Genomic DNA, 21,178 nt, shown 5'->3' with positions numbered 1-21,178 from the left:
GAGTGCTTTATAGTTTGCCCCTCTTTCTCTCTCCTCTCCCCCATGTTCAACTGTCTAAATTTTTTCCTGTGGTTGACTTCAAGTTTCATAGCATTGTGATCTGAAAATATGGATGGTATGATCTTAGTCTTTTTGTACTTTTTGAGGCCTGACTTGTGACCCAGTATGTCATCTATTCTGATGGATATCCCATGTGCACTCAAAAAAAGAATGTTTACTCTGCTGCTTTAAGATGTTATTTTCTGAATATATCTGTTAAGTCTATCTGGTCCAGTGTATCATTCAAAGCCATTGTTTCCTTATTGATTTTCTGCCAAGATGATCTGTCCATTGCTGTAAGTAGGTGTTACAAGTCCCCTACTATTATTGTATTATTATCAATGAGTTCCTTTATGTTTCTTGTTAATTGCTTTATATATTTGGGTGGTATCAAGTTGGGGGAATAAATATTTATAATTGTTAGATCTTCTTGTTGGATAGAACCCTTTATTATGATATAGTGCCCTTCTTAATTTCTTATTACAGTTTTTGGTTTAAAATCTCATTTGTCTGATATAAGTATGGCTACTACAGCTTTCATTTGACATCCATAAGCGTGATAGATGGTTCTCCATCCCCTCACTTTCAATCTACAGGTGTCTTTAAGTCTAAAATTAGTCTTACTTGTAGGCAGCATAAAGATGGGTCTTTTTTTTTATCCATCTGACACTCTATGTCTTTTGATTGGAACATTTATTCCACTTACACTCAGAGTGATTATTGATAGATATAAGTTTAGTGACATTGTATTACTAATTAAGTCATCATTTCTGGAGATTTTCTCTGCTCCTTTCTAGTCTTTGTTGCTTTTGGTCTTTCCTTCCCACTCAAAGCATCCCTTTTAATATTTCTGTGGTCACTAATATTTAGTGGTCACAAACTCCTTTATTTTCTGTTTGTTTAGGAAACTCTTTATCTCTCCTTCTATTCTGAGCAACAGCTTTGTTGGGTAGACTATTCTTGGCTGCCTAATGTTCCTATTCAGCATCTTGAATATATCATGCCACTCCCTTCTGTTCTGCCAGTTTCTGTGGAGAGCTGTGCTGCTAACCTTATTTGTCTTCCCTTGTAAGTTAGGGATTTCTTTTCTCTTGCTGCTTCTTTTAGGATTTTTTCCTTATCTCTATATTTTTTGCAAATTTAACTACAGTGTGTCTTAGTGTTGGCTGGCTTTTGTTCACTTTGATGGGAGTTCTCTGTGCTTCCTACATTTGGGTGTCTATTTCTTTCCCCAGATTAGGGAAGTTTTCAGTTATAATTTCCTCAAATAAACCTTTTGGTCCTTTTCCCACTCTTCTTCTTCTGCGATTCCTAGGGTACAAATGTTATTACATTTTATAAAGTCACTGAGTTCCTTAAGTTTACATTCTTGATCCAATATTTTTATTTCCCTCTTCTTTTTAGCCTCTTTATTTTCCATGATTTTATCTTCTGTATTATTGGTTTCTCTGCTTCTTCCATCCTTGTGGTCATTACATGCAGTTGTTTTTGCATCTCAGCTATAGCATTTTTATTTCAGCCTGATTAGATTTTAGGTCTTTTATCTCTGCAGTAAGCGACTCCCTGGTGTCTTCTTTGCTTTTCTCAACCCCAACTAGTGTCCTTTTGTTTCATGTTTTAAATTCTGGATCAGGCATATTATTTATATAAGTTTCTATTAAATCCCTGGCCATTAACTTTTCTTATTCCTTCTTTTGGGACGAATTCCTCTATCTTGGCATTTTGTCTAGGTCTCTGTCTTCTTCTGTGTGTTAGGAAAGCCTGTTATGCTTCCTGCTGCTGAGAGTAATGGCTTTATTAAGAAGAGGTGATATCCTCTCCAGAGCCCAGTGCTTCAGGAAGTGTCTTTTGTGTCTTCTGTGTGCAGTCTGCTGTGTGTTTTGACTGCTCTTTCCCTCAGGTCAGTCCTCTGCAAGTTTCTCCTTTCCTGCAGTGGGGAGTGTATGGACCTTGGACAGAGTGTGGTGACTTTTAACTAGACGTGCTCTGGTCCGCTTGATAAAAGACACCTGGTTCAGTTGACATGGTGTGTGAGTGGAGATGGGGGTGCTTGTGCTGGTCTTCTAGGGGAGAGGCCCACTATACTGGTTCTCAGGCACACTTGCCCCAGAAAAACATCACCAGCAGAGTGCAGGGGATGGGCCTTGGTGAGGGCAGTTTAGGCCGCCAGTGTTGGTGCTGTGCTGCTAACTGAAGTTAGTTTATGCTGGAGGGCAAGGGACAAAAATGGCACCAGCTAGCTCTTTTGTCACTGGAGAGACAATGCCACCTCTCCCCAGTGTGCTCCAAGAAGAAGAAAATGTCTCTCCCAGTACTTCTCAGGGGATCCTCAGATCTCACTGTCTGTTCCCAAGCTATCTTCCCCCCTTCTCCATAGGAGCACTGCAGTGCCCTTAAGCCTTCACCCCGGCCACTCCATGGACCTCTGAAACACCAGTATTTGAGTCCTGCTGGTTGTGAAAACTCCCTATCATTAGCCTGTCTCGTTTTCCCAGTCAACGGCTTTGGGGAAGTGTTTTCCTTGTGTGATTCCCTGTGAAGTCCTCTCTCTCTCTCTCTCTCTCTCTCTCTCTCTCTCTCTCTCTCCTCTCTGTGACCAGGGCTCCCTCCACTCTTCAGCACCTATGATTCATTTCCACCCTAAACCACATCTCTGCTCCTAGTACCTTCCATGATGTGACTTCGTCTCTCCCTCTAGTTGTGCAGTTTGTTCTGTCAGTCCTCCAGGTCGATTTCTTGGGTATACAGAATGATTTGATCTTTATCTAGGTGTATTCAATGGATGAGGCAAGCCTAAGGGCCTCCTACTACTCTGCCATCTTAGCTTGTCCTAGCTAGGTACGTTTTAATTTGTGGCATCAGTCTGATAAAAATGATGTTGTTAAGTGTGTCGTGTTGTGTACTATGAGAATTCTCCTATCTGTGACAAAAAGTGGTCACTAGAGGGTAAACGCATTGCATTTTCTGGTGTTAAGTGTGGCATTAGTGACGATCTAAAATACTTGTTAGAGCTTCACTTTTATAATGGATAAAGAAGGGCTTGATTTACACTCTGACTTTAAACGATGACAACAACAAACACAATTTATGACATTATGGGAAGCACATTTATTCCTGAGAGAAAAGAAACAAATGACGTGAGTCCTATGATTTCTCAAGCCTAATGTCTCAAGAGAGTTTCCAGGCTACAGCCAAGAGATGAACAGTCTGGTTGTTTCTCTTTGTTGAAGAGACAGCGTTCTGAGTTTGAGTGATCCATGGTGCTAGAATTCATAGGATGGGATATTAGAGAGGAGAGGGCTCTGTGGAGGAGAGAGAAATTCACACAGTCAGCTCCAGAGGTCTTCAGCACTTTTCCCAAGAGTCTGCAGCTGAGTACCAATAGGTGTATGTGTGGGAGGAGACTATTCACAGCCACAGAAAGAACCACTGGTATATTGAGCAATGTAGCTTTAGTAGTGTAGCCAAATTAGTCCTGAATTGAAGATTGCTTCCAACTCCCCTAGCAAAGTTCACGATTCTCAAAATAATAAAATTGTTTCCAAGGAATTTAACAGGATCTCCGAGAAGAGACCAGACATATTTAAAAGAATAAAAAATGCTGCATTCAAAATGTCTGGCCTCCAAAAAATTTTGATATGCAAGATGCATAAAAATAGAACTCATAGTAAGGAATAACAAATTAATCAATAGCAACAGATCCATGAGTGACATAGAAGATGGGATATAAAGGGGCGCCTGGGTGGCGCAGTCGGTTAAGCGTCCGACTTCAGCCAGGTCACGATCTCGCGGTCCGTGAGTTCGAGCCCCGCGTCAGGCTCTGGGCTGATGGCTCAGAGCCTGGAGCCTGTTTCCGATTCTGTGTCTCCCTCTCTCCCTGCCCCTCCCCCGTTCATGCTCTGTCTCTCTCTGTCCCAAAAATAAATAAACGTTGAAAAAAAAAAATTAAAAAAAAAAAAAAGAAGATGGGATATAGGAACATTCACATTTGTGTTTTTTACATATACTGTGTATACTGTATAAAAGATAGCATGAGCATAATGAGGAGAGACATGAAAGATATACAACAAATTAAGTAAAATTCTAAAGATTAAAAAATGTGTGAAGTGAAAAAGATATGGGATAAGCAGCAGATTAGATGCTACAGAAGAAAAGATTAGTGAAATCAAAGAATATAATTTATTCAAATGAATATAGGCAGGAAGCAAACTAATATATATTCTTTGAGTAGTCTTGTCTTTTTTTTTTTCCTGCAAGGACTGACCAGAGAAGACTAAGGATGGGGCCTTTATTTATTTTATTATATAGAACAAAGAAAAAATGTTTCCAAAATGTTTTTAGTTTCTTCATACTGCAGTGGAAAAAAATCCACTATAGAATATCTTGCAGGGATTTATATAAAGATGTACTAATTGGAAAACATAATGACTGTAGTTAGCCCTTATTGAGTATATAGACTTTATATCTGGTATTTTGTAATCATTTCATCTAACATTATTATACTACTTCCTATTTCGTGTGGTGCTGCTTGCTTTTAAAACATCTTTTATTTGTCTGTAGTTTGAACTAGATTGCCATACTTCTTAAGCTGGTTACAACACTGATGATAATAACATTTCTCATGTACCTAGAACTAAGCTTGCATAATCTTATGCATTTCTAACCAGATGTGGGGAAAAGCAGCAAAGACTAAACGCTGTATACTACTCAACTTGTACTGTGATAACTCTAGCAAAACAAATGACATTGAAATCTCAGTGGCTTTCAATTTAAAAACTTGGTGGATTTTTAAGTCGGTTGCAGCAGCACACCCTGGACTTGAATTTGGGTTCTGGTATACCAGAACTGTTGTAACAGTTCAGGAAATGGTCTAAAGGAACAGATCCATCTTGACCATGCTGTTTAAAATTTCCCCATGGTAAGTGATGAACCACGGGAATCTACCCCCAAAACAAGAGCACACTGCATACACTGTATGTTAGCCAATTTGACAATAAATTGTATTAAAAAAAGAAAAAATAAAATTCCCTATGGTAAAATGTATGATTTAATTAAGAAAAAAGACATAAAGAATAGTATAATGAAATCTCATGTGTCTATTGCTCACCTTTGCCAGTTATTACTATTATGCTATTCCAATTCTAATATTTTTGATATTGTGCTTCATCTCTTTCCAATGGGCTATCTTTGTGTGAGATAGCAAGACATTTTAAATTTTGGATTAAAAAAAACATGGTACCAGATGACCTATGACTTCTTCAAAACCTTGAAATCATGGAATCCAGGCTTACTAGCAATTACTCACATGACTTTCAGAGCAGTATGATTGAATAACATGATATCGGTGTTTACGGGATAAGTTCAATCATGTGGCAGAAGTTATTGCAACACATCTGAGCATCTTGTAATAAATGCTGACTAACAAGGTTTAGAGTATCACATGCCTCACTTTTTCACGTGTCTTTTTTGTCTTCTCATGGTTGTGTGACTAAATTTTACCTCAGCAGAGATGTAAATTTTAGATAGGAATGTCTTCTTGGCTTCTTTATTTCTTATCGATATTTTTAATAATCAATTGTTCTTACATTTCTTATTTTCCATTATGAAGGATACACGTGAACAAAATGGGAATCCAGAAATGATAGTGATCATCCTATTTTTCTTGGTTTCTTAACCTTGGAGAAAGCACTGGAATTTTACATACATTGATGATTTGAATCAGTGGGACTTTCTAGGTCCTGACTTTCTATGCTAGCCCCATACTTATGACTTAAACTCACATGTTCTGAATTTTCTGAACAACTTGATATCGAACATTTTGTTTTATTATCTTTAGATTTGATTAAAATTGCACATACAATTTCACAACAAAAAAAATAAGTATCTTGTCAAGCAGAGTAGCCAACAGTTAGGCTAGAATTATGGTCAACCATACTACAAGCATATTCCCCTTAATTCTAACTTACTTTCTTAGAGGTCCAATCACAATGAATGATCATAATAAGTGACAGTAATATAGACATGGAGTCAGGTTACTTTATATCACTTTGACTAGTATAAATTTGAGGGAGGTGATGCATATCATTGGGATCTAAAAATTTAAGACCACTGAATGGTATCATAGAGTTCATATCAACGTAACAACTGCGAGACTGAACTTTGACCCCAGAGTCATGGGAGTTGAACAGGGAAGTTCATCCTAATGAAGATCAAGGTCAAGGATACATGCAAACCATCCACAAGTGTAATGGCAATTATGGACAAATTCAATATCTAGAGTTTTATTAGTAGTATTATGGATGTAATAAAATATAAATCCCATCTTTCAGTAATTATTTATATGTGAAATGTTTTATCATTTATCAGTAGAAATTTTATTCTTCTATAGTAGTTTTTTGTCCTCATTTTAATTTTGTTCTTTACTGAATATATTATGTTTTTATTGACAAAATATTATAAATAATTGGGATATAGTTCATAGGATTGTGAGAAAAGTCTAGCAGCAGTAAAATACTGGTGAGTAAGAAGAAAATAGGAGAGTTATTATTTCTCTTTGAGACAGAATGCCTTCAGCTATCTCAATGAAATAGATGTTGTATAAGCTAGTATATTTATCACTTAGATCTGGATATCAGATGTTTTATGCCAATGTATTTGTGTGTACTAACAAGTCCTAAGCTCTTTACAAATATTCACTCATTTAATCTCCATAGCAATATTATGAATGTTGCATTCTTATTCCCATTTCACAGAGAGAGAAACTGAGGTACAGCTAACTTAAGTAGCTAACTCCAGGTCACCAAGGTTGGAGGAAGCACAATCAGGATGTCAACTTCCCAGTCTGGTTCCGCAGTCTTAGCTGCTGTGTTATGCTGGCATTGGTAGCACATCCAGGCAGTAATAGAAAATAAGCAGGTCACATTCTGCAAACCATTATTTTCACAATTGTTAGCTGGAACCTGGCTCATATAATTTTTTAAAATTAGAATCTCTGAAAAAGTTTATTCGTCTTTCATTTTATATCATTGTTTCATTTTATATCATTTCAATTTTAAATATCAGTTTTAGGGGCGCCTGGGTGGCGCAGTCGGTTAAGCGTCCGACTTCAGCCAGGTCACGATCTCGCGGTCCGTGAGTTCGAGCCCCGCGTCAGGCTCTGGGCTGATGGCTCGGAGCCTGGAGCCTGTTTCCGATTCTGTGTCTCCCTCTCTCTCTGCCCCTCCCCCGTTCATGCTCTGTCTCTCTCTGTCCCAAAAATAAATAAAAAACCTTGAAAAAAAAATTTAAAAAAAATATCAGTTTTAAAGTACTGAATATATAGTGTGGAACAGATTGTGAGCCAGTTATTAAAATATGGGCACATATAGTAAAATATGCATATATATATATATATATATATATATATAAATGTATATATGTTTGTGCTGCATATATATATATAATCTTATAGACATGCAATAGTTTACTAATGACAGATAATACTTTCCATCCTGGGGTCTGTGACAGAACCTAGAAACACTCTTTTCCTCTTTCCTTTCATCACCACCTTTCATCCAAACATTCACTAAACACTGTTGATGCCTCTTCAAAACATTTCTAGAATTTATTCACTTCTCTCCATCTCTCCTACCCCTGCCTTTCCCCAACACCTTATCAGTGCAGTATGTTTCCCATGGGCCTCACTTCCCCCTCTTGAATTCATTCTTCACCCTGCAGCATGAGTGATTTTTTTTAAATAGCAAATGCATTTACCTTATAACCCTAAAACCTTTCATGTCCTTTTCCGGTTGCTTAGAGAACACCCAAAATCCTTCCTTTGTCTTTAATTCTCAATACTTTTATTTACAAATAATTCACATAGAATGAAATTCACCCGTTAAAATGTACAATAAAATGCACGTTGGTATATTTCCAGAGCTGTGCACCTATCCACAAAATCAATTTTGGAGTATTCTCATCTTCTCAAAAAGAAATTCCTCTTCTTTTGACCATTACTCCCGATCTCACACCACCGGCCACCCCTAGGCAATCACAATACACTTCTGAATCTATAGATTTGTCTATTCTGGATATTTCATACACATGGAAGCATTCAATATGTGGCTTTGTTACTAGCTTTTTTCACTTACCCTAATGTTTTCAAAGTTCATCCGTATTGTAGTTTGTGTAACTACTTTATTTTTATTGCTATATAATACTCCACTGTGTAAATATATCACATTCTATTTATGCAGGCATTAATAGATGGACAGTGTGTTGCTTTAACTTTTTGGTTTTATTAATAATTCTGTTATGGATGTTCACGTATAAGGTTTTATTGTGGACATCTATCTTTAATTCTCTTGGGAATGTAATTGCTGAGTCATACGATAACTCTATGTTTAACATTCTGGGTAACTGTTAGACTTTTTATCCAGAGCACCTGCTCCATTTTTTACATTCTCACCCACCAGCAGTGCATGAAAGTGCCAGTTTGTCCATAGCTTCGCCAACACTATTATCCGTCTTTTTTATTACAGCCAGCCCCGAGGGTGTGACGTGGTATTGTGGTTTTGATTTACATTTTCATGGTGGCTAATGAATTTGAGCATCTTTTCATGTTTTCAGTGATCTTCCCTTGACTTCTGAGGCTTGTTATGGCAGCCTTGTCCCTCTCCAGACACTTTATGTCCCATCCCTCTCCACTTTATATTGAATGTTACAGTTCTAGTGAGCTTCTGTCATCTTTTTGAATGATTCAGTTTCCCTTCTAGTTCAGGTCTGTTGGTTCCCATTTCCTTCCTACCTTTCCCTCTTTGTTGCTTGGCCAGAGCTGACTTCATGAATGTATGATGTGCATAATTGCGTAGAGCCTGACATTCAAAAGGGCCCTGTATTTGCTTCCATATATTGCTGTGTTTGCCTTGAAATCCATGATAATTTTTGGATAAGAAACCCCACATTTCATTTTGCAGTAGGCCCTGCAAATTATGTAGCCAGTCTGGTGCCCATCTTACTATTATTACTTACCCTTCAGGTCTCAGTTTAGACAGAGATACCTACAAGAGGTGTTCCCCACCACTGTAGACTGTATTATGTGTCTTCCTGTATTTCATGTATACCAGCATGTATTATGGTTTGTCATTTTTTCATCTCAGCCTTTGACCTATTAGACTAAAGGCTTTGCCTTTATGATCTATTTTTCTATCCTCAGAAACCAGCATAGTGCCTGTTACTCAGCCTTCGTAAGATGTGTACTTCAACTACATAGTTATGGCTCAGGTGATGGGCCATAGAGGGAATAATTCCAAACATGAGCTCCAGGGCCAGACAGCCTCGATATTCAGTCATATCATTTGTAAACTGTTTGGAAACTGGGTATTTAATGTATTGTTTCCTCAATTTCTCATCTTTAAAGTGAGGATAATATTAGTCCAAATCTTATAATAGGGATTAAGTGAACTAATAAATGTAAAACATTGAAAATAACATCTAACTACCATTTACTATATTTGTTACCTGCTATCATTGTTATATTCTGTTTCTGTTTGCTGAATAAATTATTGATTCTATATGCAAAGAGAAGAGAAGGGCACTAGAACCTCGTGAAAAACTATGCAAGTTAAGGAGTTATACTGTATAGGGGCGCCTGGGTGGCTCAGTCAGTTAAGCATCGACTCTTGGTTTGTGAGTTCGGAGCCTCACGTCTGGCTCCATGCTCATAGTGCCGAGTCTGGTTGGGATTGTCTGTCTGTCTCCTTCTCTATCTTCCTCTTCCCCACTCCCCGCTCAAAGTATCTCTGACTCTCTTAAAATAAATATATAAACTTTAATTTTTTTTAAGTAGTTACATTGTACACATTACTCTTCCTTATATGAATTTAAAATGCTAGGAAGAAGGTTAATTGTCCAAAAGTTGTTTATGAAACCAAAATAGGAAGAAAATTAGGAAACTGGGAACAAACCCCAAGGAAAGAGAAATTAATGCTAAGAGCAAGTATAAGGATCTTATAAGGAGGGAAGAGAATCTTTCTGTTTAAAATTCTTTACAGAAACTGTTCAACTGAACACAATGTTAACACAATTTTAGGAGATGAGTTTGAGTAAATTAATGCCAGTAACCTTTGGAAAGTGTTTTCTTGTTTATATAATTAGTAGTCATGCTTTGACATTACCTGTAAGTATTTGAAGTTGAGCTTAATTTATAGTCAGCAGAGATATAATGCCATTATGAAAAGGCAAACAGAATGTATAATAAAGGGGTACATGTTTTCTGTATGTCTACATTTGTCTTGGGTTATATATGCTGTCTCTGCTTGTCCAACATGAGGAGATCGCATGTGCCCTTAACACTCTCCTTTGTGCTTGCTGGCTTCTCTCAGTTCCTTCATATGCTTTCTGGGGGCGCAGGCTTGGACTTATGTCTGCAAAGCTGTTCCTCTTTCACTATTTACAGTTCATAGTCCACACTTTCGTTTTATCAAGGAACATGCCTGTGACTCTACCCTACCCCTCCATTTACTCAACCCAAGATAAAACTTGGGTGTTCCTACCTGGAACCTTTCAGTTTATTTGTATTATTATTATTTTTAATGTGTATTTATTTGAGAGAGAGACAGACAGACAGACAGAAAGAATCCAAGTGGGGTAGGGGTGGAGAGAGAGGGACACCCAGAATCTAAAGCAGGCTCCAGGCTCTAAGCTGACAGCACAGAGCCCAACAATGGGCTTGAACTCACGGACCACGAGATCATGACCTGAGCCAAAGTCGGACGTTTAACCAACGGAGTCACCCAGGCGTCCCTATTTGCATTATTTTTAAAAATGGATACCTGTTGTACTTTAATTTCCCAAAGGGTAAAAATTGTTCAGTTTTGCTCAGCAGGTATCCCCAGTGCCTAAGTGCATCTTGTAGAATAATTGCACCAGAAAACAATTGCTGAATAACTAAGTGACATGATTCACAAATCTCGCAAAAGGCCAAAGGGGTCAGTGACTCTAAAAATTGTCAAAGACATCAGTATAAAGAAGAAGAAAGATTGGGAATACAGGCAACTCAAATGTGTCATGTACTACAATTGGGTTCTAAACTTGGCAATAGATGTCTAGTCAGGTAAGGTTACAAAAACAACTAATAAACAGGATACATTGTATAATTTCAAATGTCCAACAATTAAAATTGACAACAAAATATTTGTGTTGGAATTAAACTCCAGAAGGTAGTTATCACAATGATTTTTCATTAAGTGATTCTTCAAAGGACAGTAAACTCTATCAATAAACATTTTATAAAAATATTGAAATACTCTTCAAATAAGCAATTCTAAAACTGACCTTCTGGAAAGGCAAAGAATATAACATTAAATCAAATTTCAAAGAGTGCCTTTCTAAAAAGGATTGGAATAATAATGTATAGTCAGGCACTTTACTTTCCAATCATCTTACTTAATGCAATGATAGAACCTGAAAATACTAGACGGACAGCTAATATGCCCATTAACCTGTCTCAGTCAAATATCAGATGTCTTAAATGAATCTTCAGTAGGTGGTGAATCAAAGCCAAGGTATAAATTAATTTTCTTTCAGAAATGTGTAATGCCTTTTTGTGACACAAAGAGAAAGATGTCCTTTGAAATGTTAGATATGAGAAGGAATGACTTTGGTCTTCTAGTATAAGTATTTGAGACAAATGGATATTGTAATTATTATAGAGCCAATGTCAGGTCTGAAAGTGACTTATGATTTCCCGGGGAATCACATACCTTCCCAAAGAAATTCTGTTCTTCCAGAATTTCTGTTAATAACTTCAGATACATTGAAAATAACTTTTCAATCTCCACATCTTTACTAATTTCATACTAATTTTACAAACACCAGTAGTTTTTCGCAAGTCAAAACCATATCATTTACAACAGGAAATAACAAAAGCACATGTTTATTTTCAAAGGAGATATATTTGCCTTTCAATTCTGTGAAAGAACAGTATTTTTCCTAATAGAAAAATGAAGAATTTGTTTTGTATCATTAATACGCTATTTTATCATATTAATAAAGATAATAAGTGCAAGTTGTTAATCCATAGTAAATAATAATAATAATAAATAATAGCTGGAGGAATATATTTCCTTTACTCAACCACATTTACGTTTTCACTATAACTTAATTTGCCTTATAAGATATTAGAATATAATGGTCCTGTCCTTGGTACTAGTCCAGGTGACTTTAACATAAAGTACCATAAAAATAAAAATGTTCTCACCTTTGTTCAACTATAATATCACCCTACAGGATGAATCCTGAAGTTTCAATAAGATTAGAAAAGTAGTGTGTCCTAAGAAATGCACAGAGTTCAAAGTAGTAATTATAAGCAATTACTATATTGGCATGTTCTACCACATTTAATAATTATTTAAAATAGTCAACCGCGGACTGTTTTGAATATAAATTTATATTTTTCCAAGAAATTAAAAGAATGTGGGAGAATCCTGCCATGTAAATATGGAAAAGATAAAGAGGGAAAGGTTGAAACAGGTCTGTGGAGAGTGCTTATGGAAACAACAGTACATGTAATTCACATTAATTGGAATCCAAATTAGTGGTATCCAAATTGTAAAGTGTGCTTAGACAAAAAAGTGATGTCTTAGAAAGGTGATGTCATATGGAAGTACTGAAATGTCAGGTTGAGACACTGGGAGTTTATTTAGATATCAGCACAATGTTATTCACGATCACAGAGCGCAACAGATGTGAAACCTTCATGAAGTTGGTATGAGAATTAAAAGTTTGCTTTTTAAAAAACGTATTCTTAGCTACACAAGAATTTCTGCATCTGCAATGAGATTTTGCTAGAGAAACATGGGAAATAACATAATGCTGATGGCTTTTGCAGAGTCGGGGAATCTTTTTCGGTTCCATTCACCCTGAGTGTGATTGTTCTCTTGAAATCCAGAGATGCGCGTGAGCATCCGTCCAACGCAGAGCACAGCCAAGGTTCCATATAGTAGAAGCAGAGAGCAGAGAGGTCTATGGAAACACGGTTGCTAGACATTGAAAATGATAATATTGAGCAAGATGATAAATCATTGTCATCATTTAAAATATAAATAGATAAAGGCTCAGAAACTGATCCAAGACTGAAGACACAGTCAAGCATGGGACATGGGAAAGAATTAGTATCAGTCATGGAAGGGAAGACAAGAGGGGTAGAAGAAGTTATTCTGGGTGGAGTGATGTGCTCACATTTGTTCGTGCTGGTTGGAGAAACACATAAAACAAGAAGGCCCTGAAGGAGAGGTATCTGGTCCTGTAACTCTCCAGACAAAAAAGGGATTCTGGATGGAGAAGAGTGACTAATGATCGCAAGTGTAAGGGGGAGGATGAGACTGTCTAGGACAGAGTACAGGGGCCTCCAGAGAGAGAGGAAGCTGCAACCCAGATTAAAAAGTAGACAGAGAAATGACACTGGGAGAAAAAATAGGAGAGTGTGGGTGTCCTGAAAGCCAAAGGAAGTCTGCACATAAGGAAGGAAGGATAGTTCAGTGAGATCCAATGATAAATAGAAGTGCAGTAAGATAAAGAACTTGGAATACCCACTTAGTGACTGAAAAGTAGTTACTTTGTATAACAAATTGGCCATTCTGCTTTTGAGTTTACTCATTCTAATTTTAACTTTTGTGAGTTTCTGCATTTTTTTTTCCTTTTCTCTCAAGTAAGTAATTGGGTTGGCAGCCAAACATCTTAAATATTGGCAGAAGAGAATGCCTTCTGCTTGAAAACCTCACCTTACTATTTTTTAGCAATTCTTGAAAGTTGGAGAACATGTTTTTGGCCTAGAAATCCTGATCTAAGTTGCATAATACATTCCCCAGCATGTTTTTGTTTCTTTGTTTTTGAAGACCATTTTTATGATAATGATAGTAAATAAATTATGAGTGACTGATATGATTGTGTAGTAATTACATTCCTATATAAAAGTAGAAAGCAAAAAATGGTTGTATTGTGTCCCAAGCAATTTCATGTTTGAAAAAGAGCTTTAAAATAGTCTGTCGATATGAATACAAGAAAATAAACACCAAGTTTTAATAATACAAAGTGCACACATGTATTGAAATTTATTTCAATTTCAGTTACATAGAAAATTAAACAACCATTATGTTATTACATAATAACTTACATATTTCAAAATAAATGTGTGGCCTGCAGTGTTTATTGAGGCACTAAAACCTCAGACGTTGAAAATAATCATTTCAATAATAGTAAAGTACATGTTTCAAATGAATTACAAAATGACAAATTTTACTATATTTCCTGATTGTAGAAAGTAAAATTCAGTGAGTAAACTATCTGTGTTTTAACATGTGTGCTATAAAGGCATTTAAGTGATTTAAGAAAATAATTGTAGTTCTACCCATTAGGTTGCACACAAGAATTCTTATTTGAAATATAATCTATAAACTATTGGATTATGAGCAATTCCTTGATTTGAATCAATATTCGTGGAGTACATGATTAATCATTTTTATGTTGTCTCCATTGACTTTCTAAGAGTGACTTTCATAGTGCTGTTTTTAATAATTTACCTGTGATAGGTACAGTGCTAATTAGGCTTATGAACAGTACTATTTCATTCATTCAACAATAACTATAAATTCCTCTTGGGCTTCAGTTGTCATACACCTTGATACATTGCCTTTACATGGTGAAATAGGGAACTAAGGTGAAAACAAGAATATCATTTTGACTGGTGAGTTTTAGCCAGAATTGAATAGGCATTGTTGTTTTGCTATGTTTGCAAGGAGCATAGTTGGAAGCCAACAAAGCCCTTCCTAGAAGAACATGCAAGGTTTTGAAAAAACAAAGAGCGCATTATATAAAGGAGGTTGATAAAACACGTGTTTAAGTTTTTACTACATGTCAGGTTCTCTATGAGCAAATGGGCAGGTAAAAATGGAAAAGATAAAAGCAGTAAATCATAAATACAGAAACATGACTTTAAAAATCCTTAATGCAGGTAAGACTTTCTGTTTTCATTTATTGTATGTATGATAAACGCCCTATGTTTGGTCATCATTTTGCACGAACCAAGCGTAAAATCTTTCTTTTTCCTGAATCGATGCAAACAGAGCCCAGATGGCCGTATCGAAGTCAAAGGGCAGCATGGAAGCTCATCACTGCACATTAAAGATGTGAAGTTGTCAGATTCAGGGAGATATGACTGTGAAGCCGCAAGTAGGATTGGAGGGCACCAAAAGAGCATGTACCTTGATATTGAATGTAAGTTATTTTCTTTTTGTATGTTTATTGAAACAGCTTTTTCTGCTTTAGAAAGTATGAATTTGAGTAGGAAAATCAAAATACATGTGTAATTCATGATTTCACTATTTAACGCAAGCTCTGGAACAAATGCGGCCACCCAAAGTCAGTTATTAGAGACATCTAGTGGATGCTGTGGGACATTTCGCAGTGCTGTGTGTTGAATGCTTTTCCATACTGCTTATTCTGAAAACTGTGATTTTCATTTTTCCTTTTTTTGCAGCCTTTAACCCAAACACAATATACATTAAACTGCATTAGTTTTCAGTGGTTGTCAGTATCTCCTTAGAGTTTTATCTGTTTATTTCTAAGATTGACGGTCCTGGGTTTCACATATGTGGTTATTTTGTTGAGATACTTTGCATCCTTCTAAGATACAAAAATAGTGTTTTCAAAATGATTGAATGCATCAGCACGTATATTTTATCGAAGTAATGTTTATTGTCTGGAAGTGCAAACGATGACAAGGAGAGATGTTAAATAAATACAAGGGTTTTCATAATTTTGTGTGATTTGGGGAATATGAGGGCTAATGCGAATGCTCAATCCACCTTAGGTAATTGCATGGGATTTTAGAATAATTTCATATATATGTTCAAAAAAAAGAAAGAGTTTTAATAATATTTTCAATAGATCATCAATTTTGGAGGTTTTCTGATGTTGAAGACATAGCTGTCTTAGTGGGAATGTATAAGATGCTCTTTTTAAATGAATGTGTGTGGGGGGGAGGGTGGGTGTTTTAATGTTAATTTATCTTCAGAGAGAAAGAGAGCAGGGAAGGGGCAGAGAGAAAGTGGGAGACAGAGAATCCCAAGCAGGTTCTACGCTGTCAGCACAAAGCCCAATGCTGGGCTTGAACTCACAGACTGTGAGATCATGATCAAGTCAAAACCAAGAGTCACGTGCTTAACCGACTGAGCCACCCAAGTGCCCCAAGATGCTTTTATTGATAACACATTTCTATTGGGTAATTTATAGTACATTAATACTGACAGAATATGGGGGTAACTGTGAAATAAGGTGTATTTTCTTATTGAGAATGTCTTTTGAAAGCAAATATTTTCTCAAGAACAAGCACAAATAATCCATATTATTTTCATAAATGTTCTTATTCAGAAATTCATGGAAAGGCCAATTAAATAATTCTAAAAAATTATGAAGGATATTAAGTAATTCTATCACAAATTACTGATTTCATTGCTAAAGTTAGGGAACCTCCAAGAAAGTCATTTTATTACTATCATACATCTTAAAAAAAGAAACAAACAAACAAAAAAGCCATGATATTATTCAGGACACAAAGGAAGAAGTGATGCTGATAACTTATTTAGCTTTCTTTTCTAATACTGTTTTCTGGTATTTTCCCATTATTTTGAGTATACATATATATATCTTTTTCATGTAAACAACACTTGTAACAAATTATAAACATTTCTCCAACTTTCAACATGTCTGTTTATATTTTGTAATTCAAAATATGTATTTTAAACCAAAGTTTACTTTATTATTTTTTTTCCTTTTTTGTAATGTGGACCAACATAAGTAAAAATTTAAGAGTGCTGAAGCATGTTTTGTATTAGAACTGCCCAACCAGTTTAGAGAGGAAGTTTGTAGAATACTTCCAGCCCCTTCCCACTGTCCTAAAAAAAATGATAAGCATCATATTCTCTTAAGAAGACTTAATATATAAGACTTTTTGTTTTGCGTTTTGTAAACATTTAAAAGCTTTTTTGACATATCACAGAATTATTACGAAATCACTGCTCTAAGTGCCCAGAAAAGTGGAGCTCATGAGAAAAGAATATCGTTGATATTTCCAAAACAGGGTAAGGCAGACTGGCTCATATAGACAGTATCAGGTTAACATACCAGCACTAGGATTGGTGCTGATTAATTGTGTGACCTGCATTCCTGGAACCTCAGTTACCATTTATGTCAAATAAGAAGGTTGAAGGAAGAGATTCTTGGGGCTTTGTTATACTCAACCATTTAAAAATGCTTTGACTCAAGCATACCCACATCCCTCAAAGGTTCCCTGTAGCTTCTTCATTGTCCTCCATGCATGCCTACATATGTGTTCAGTATGAAATAAATTAAAAGTTAAATTAAGACCTATAATTTCAGTGTCTATATTTTAAAACCTCATTGAGAAAAAAATTTTAAAAAGCCATACTAGGTCAAACCTTGGTTCTTTTCTTTAAGCTCTTTTAAGATTCGGAATCAGTACTGAGTGATTATGGACACAAAATGAATAAAATGGAACTCACACTTTATTAGAACACTGGGGTTGACAGATTTAAATCAAACCTCAACTTAAATTCAAATTTTAAAGTGATAGATGGAGAAAAATATCAAGATAATGTGAAACACTGGTATATAATGATGTGAGATTTTTAGTTATTACTGATTTCAACTAGGTAGAGAATAATGGGATATACACAAATGATTGTGAACTGCAGTATGAATTGTATGTTCTTGTGACCTTTTAAGAAAATAAATATTTTAATACAAAAAAAAATAAACCCCAAATACTCTGGTTTTCAACGACTGATGTAATAAAGTACAAGTTGCTTTTGGTCACAGATGTATTACCTCTTTGCTTTAAAGTTTTAGACATTGGTCAGCCTGTTTCATTTTTCTGAAGTAAATGTTTGGAATACAGCTTATGAGCGAACCATATAGTATCTCTTATTTAGATAGGATTAAAAAAACTTGCTATGTAAAAGAAATTTTTTTTAATTTTTTTTTTTCAACGTTTATTTATTTTTGGGACAGAGAGAGACAGAGCATGAACGGGGGAGGGGCAGAGAGAGAGGGAGACACAGAATCGGAAACAGGCTCCAGGCTCTGAGCCATCAGCCCAGAGCCCGACGCGGGGCTCGAACTCACTGACCGCGAGATGGTGACCTGGCTGAAGTCGGACGCTTAACCGACTGCGCCACCCAGGCGCCCCTATTTTTTTTTTTTTAATTTTTTTTTCAACGTTTATTTATTTTTGGGACAGAGAGAGACAGAGCATGAACCGGGGAGGGGCAGAGAGGGAGACACAGAATCGGAAACAGGCTCCAGGCTCTGAGCCATCAGCCCAGAGCCCGAAGAATGTTTTGACAATTCTTTGAACATTCCTTGAGGTTGTGGTTCCTATCTTGTTGATGAGAAGCTGGCTAGGTAAATCTATTTTAAAAATAATAAAATAGTTTTTTTCAACTCTTAAATCATTCCTTTAAGATAATTTTTATTTCATTTTGTTGAAACTGAGTTTGATAGCTCTTAGAGCACGTCATCATTTTTTTGCTTTTTAAAGCAATTTTGAGTGTTTAATTTTATTCTTCTTTAGTGGAAATAATTAAAAATATATATATATCCTCTGTGGACAATTTTATTGAAATAGAGTTGAACTGTAGTACAACGCCAATACATAAAAGGCAAAATGTGATCAGTTTTGACATATGTATGTGCCCTCAAATCTATCACAATAACCTAAACAAACATTGACATCACCCCCAAGAGTTTTCTCAAACTCCTTTGTAATGTATTTGCCCTTCCATTCTCTTCCCCAGGCAACTGTAAATCTACTTTCTATCATAATTTAGAGACACTTCCAGAACTTTTTATATATGGAATCATACAATATTATGTTAATTTTAACTTTTTACTAAACACTTTCAGTCAGTATGCATTGGTACACATGTGATGCGAAAATTTATAAGTTGTTCCTGTCTTTGCGTTGTATGATTGAAACAGAGTTTATGTATTTAGTCACCTGTTGATGAGCATTTGGTTGTTTTCAATTTGAGGCGATTATGAAAAGCCTTTGTGAACATTTTTGAACATCATGTGGACATATTTCTTCTTTTTCTGGAATAAATATGTTTCTTTGAAAAGCAAAAGGTTTTAACTTTGCTCAAGTCCAACTTATCAAATTTGACTCATGTGTAATATAACTCATGTTCCATCTAGGAAATCATTACCTAACCTAAAGCCACAGAGACTTATGTCTAGGCTTTCTTTTTATTGTTATATTGCTTTACATTTTGCATTAAAATCTATGATCTATTTTGGATTCTTTTTGTGGAGTAAACATGTATTTTTTTTCATGCCTACATCCAAATGATTCAGCTCTCTTTATTGAAAAGACTTTCCTTATCTTAGCTAAGGATTTGCCAATATTGTTGATTTTACAAAATATTAGTTTGGGGCTTTATCAATTTATATTCTTTATCATAAATCTATTTTCTAGTTTGTTGATTTACATTTTATTTCCATTCTATATATTTTGGTCTTGCTTTGGTTTTTGGCCATAGATTCTTAAAGTGGAATATTAGGTCATTTACTTCAGATATTTCTTATTTTCTAATATAACCATATACAACTCTAAATTTTTCACTAAATAATACTTCAGCACAACCTGCAAATTACGATATGTTGTGTTTTCTTGTCATTAGTTGAAAATATTTCCTAATTCTTCTTGTGATTTTATCATTAGTCCATAGTTATTTATAAGTGTTTATTTAATCTCCAGATTTTTAGTATTCTCCTAGATTTCTTGCTGTTATTTATTTCTTCACTCAATTCTGTTTAAAATTACCCCCTTATATGATTGTTATTATTTTTTATTTATTGAGATTTGTTTTATGTCCCAGCATATGATCTATTTTGGTAACTACACAGTGTGTATGGAAAGCATATGTATTCTGCAGTCATAGAATGCTGTGTGTTAGAAATACCAATCAGATGGAGGTAGGTGATAGTCTTATTTAAATCTTCTATGTCTTTATTGACTTTCTTTGTATAGCTGTTTTATGAGAATGAGAGGTGTTAAAATCCTCTGCCATGACTGTGAACTGTTCTCTCTCACTTTCCTCCTGTTGATTTTTGTGTCATGTATCTTTAGGCTCAGTGAGGCCGTGCACATTTACAGTTTGTATATTGTTTTAGTTTTCTATTTCTTCTATAACCAGTGACCACAAACTTAATTGCTATAAGCAACACAAATACGTTACCCTTCAGTTCTGGAAGTCGGAGGTTCAAAATGATTTTCACTGCAATGAAAACTCAGTACGGCTGTGTTCCTTTGTGGGGATTGTTTTCTTGTCCGTTTCAGCTTCTAGAATCTGCCCACGTTTTTTGGCTCTTGGTCCTCTTCCTCTCTAAAGCCAGCAATGGCAGATGGAGTCTCTCTCATATCACCCCACTCTAATTCTGCTTCTTTTCTCACATCTTCTCTGTCTCTGGATTTCCTGCCATTACATGAGACCCACATTGGATAATCTAGGATATTCTTCTCAATTCAACATCTTTAACTTAATCGCAGCTGCAAAGTTCCTGTTGGAAACAAAGTTCCTGGTGTAACGTGCTTATAGGTTCCACAGATTATGACGTGAATATCTTTGGGGGATAGGTCATTATTTTCTCTCCTACATAGGTCTTCCTCATGAATTCTTTCTTTTACTTTCTCCACTAATCATTTGACTTGATGTATTTTACCTAATATTCACATAACTACTCATACCTTCCTTGGCTCACTGCCTGTACACCCATTTTCATTTGCTTACTTTCCATCTACTTATATTTTTATATGAAATAAAAATGTGCCTTTTTAGGCAGCATATGACCGAATATTGCTTTTTCATTCTTTGTGTCAATCTCTACCTTATATTAGAATATTTAAAGTAAGGATGAGCAATAAATGGGCCAGGTAATAAATATTTCAGATTTTCCTGAGCCATTCACTCCTAAGTTCTGTGTTGCCTCCGGTAAGCAGTGACTCAAATCTCAGTTAACTTCCTAAAGACTTTGCAATTCAAGTTTGTTCCTGTTCCATGCATTCAAAGCTCAGGGTTTAGGC

The 21,178-nt window shown here is 35.7% G+C and overlaps 1 protein-coding gene across 3 annotated transcripts in view; it reads left to right on the top strand.

Annotated features, from left to right (window-relative positions):
• NCAM2 (neural cell adhesion molecule 2) overlaps nt 1-21,178 on the top strand; it is a 520,684-nt gene that overhangs the window by 364,893 nt on the left and 134,613 nt on the right. For all 3 annotated transcript variants that reach the window (XM_023238847.2, XM_011285729.4, XM_023238848.2), the window contains one exon: nt 15,141-15,291. In XM_023238847.2, the coding sequence (XP_023094615.2) occupies nt 15,141-15,291 (151 nt within the window). The remainder of the gene's footprint in view (nt 1-15,140; nt 15,292-21,178) is intronic.

This window comes from Felis catus, chromosome C2 (assembly GCF_018350175.1).
Source record: "Felis catus isolate Fca126 chromosome C2, F.catus_Fca126_mat1.0, whole genome shotgun sequence".
In the NCBI taxonomy this organism is placed as follows: Eukaryota; Metazoa; Chordata; class Mammalia; order Carnivora; family Felidae; genus Felis; species Felis catus.
Note: the sequence above shows the minus strand (reverse complement) of the source record. Positions and strands in the feature narration are given on the sequence as shown.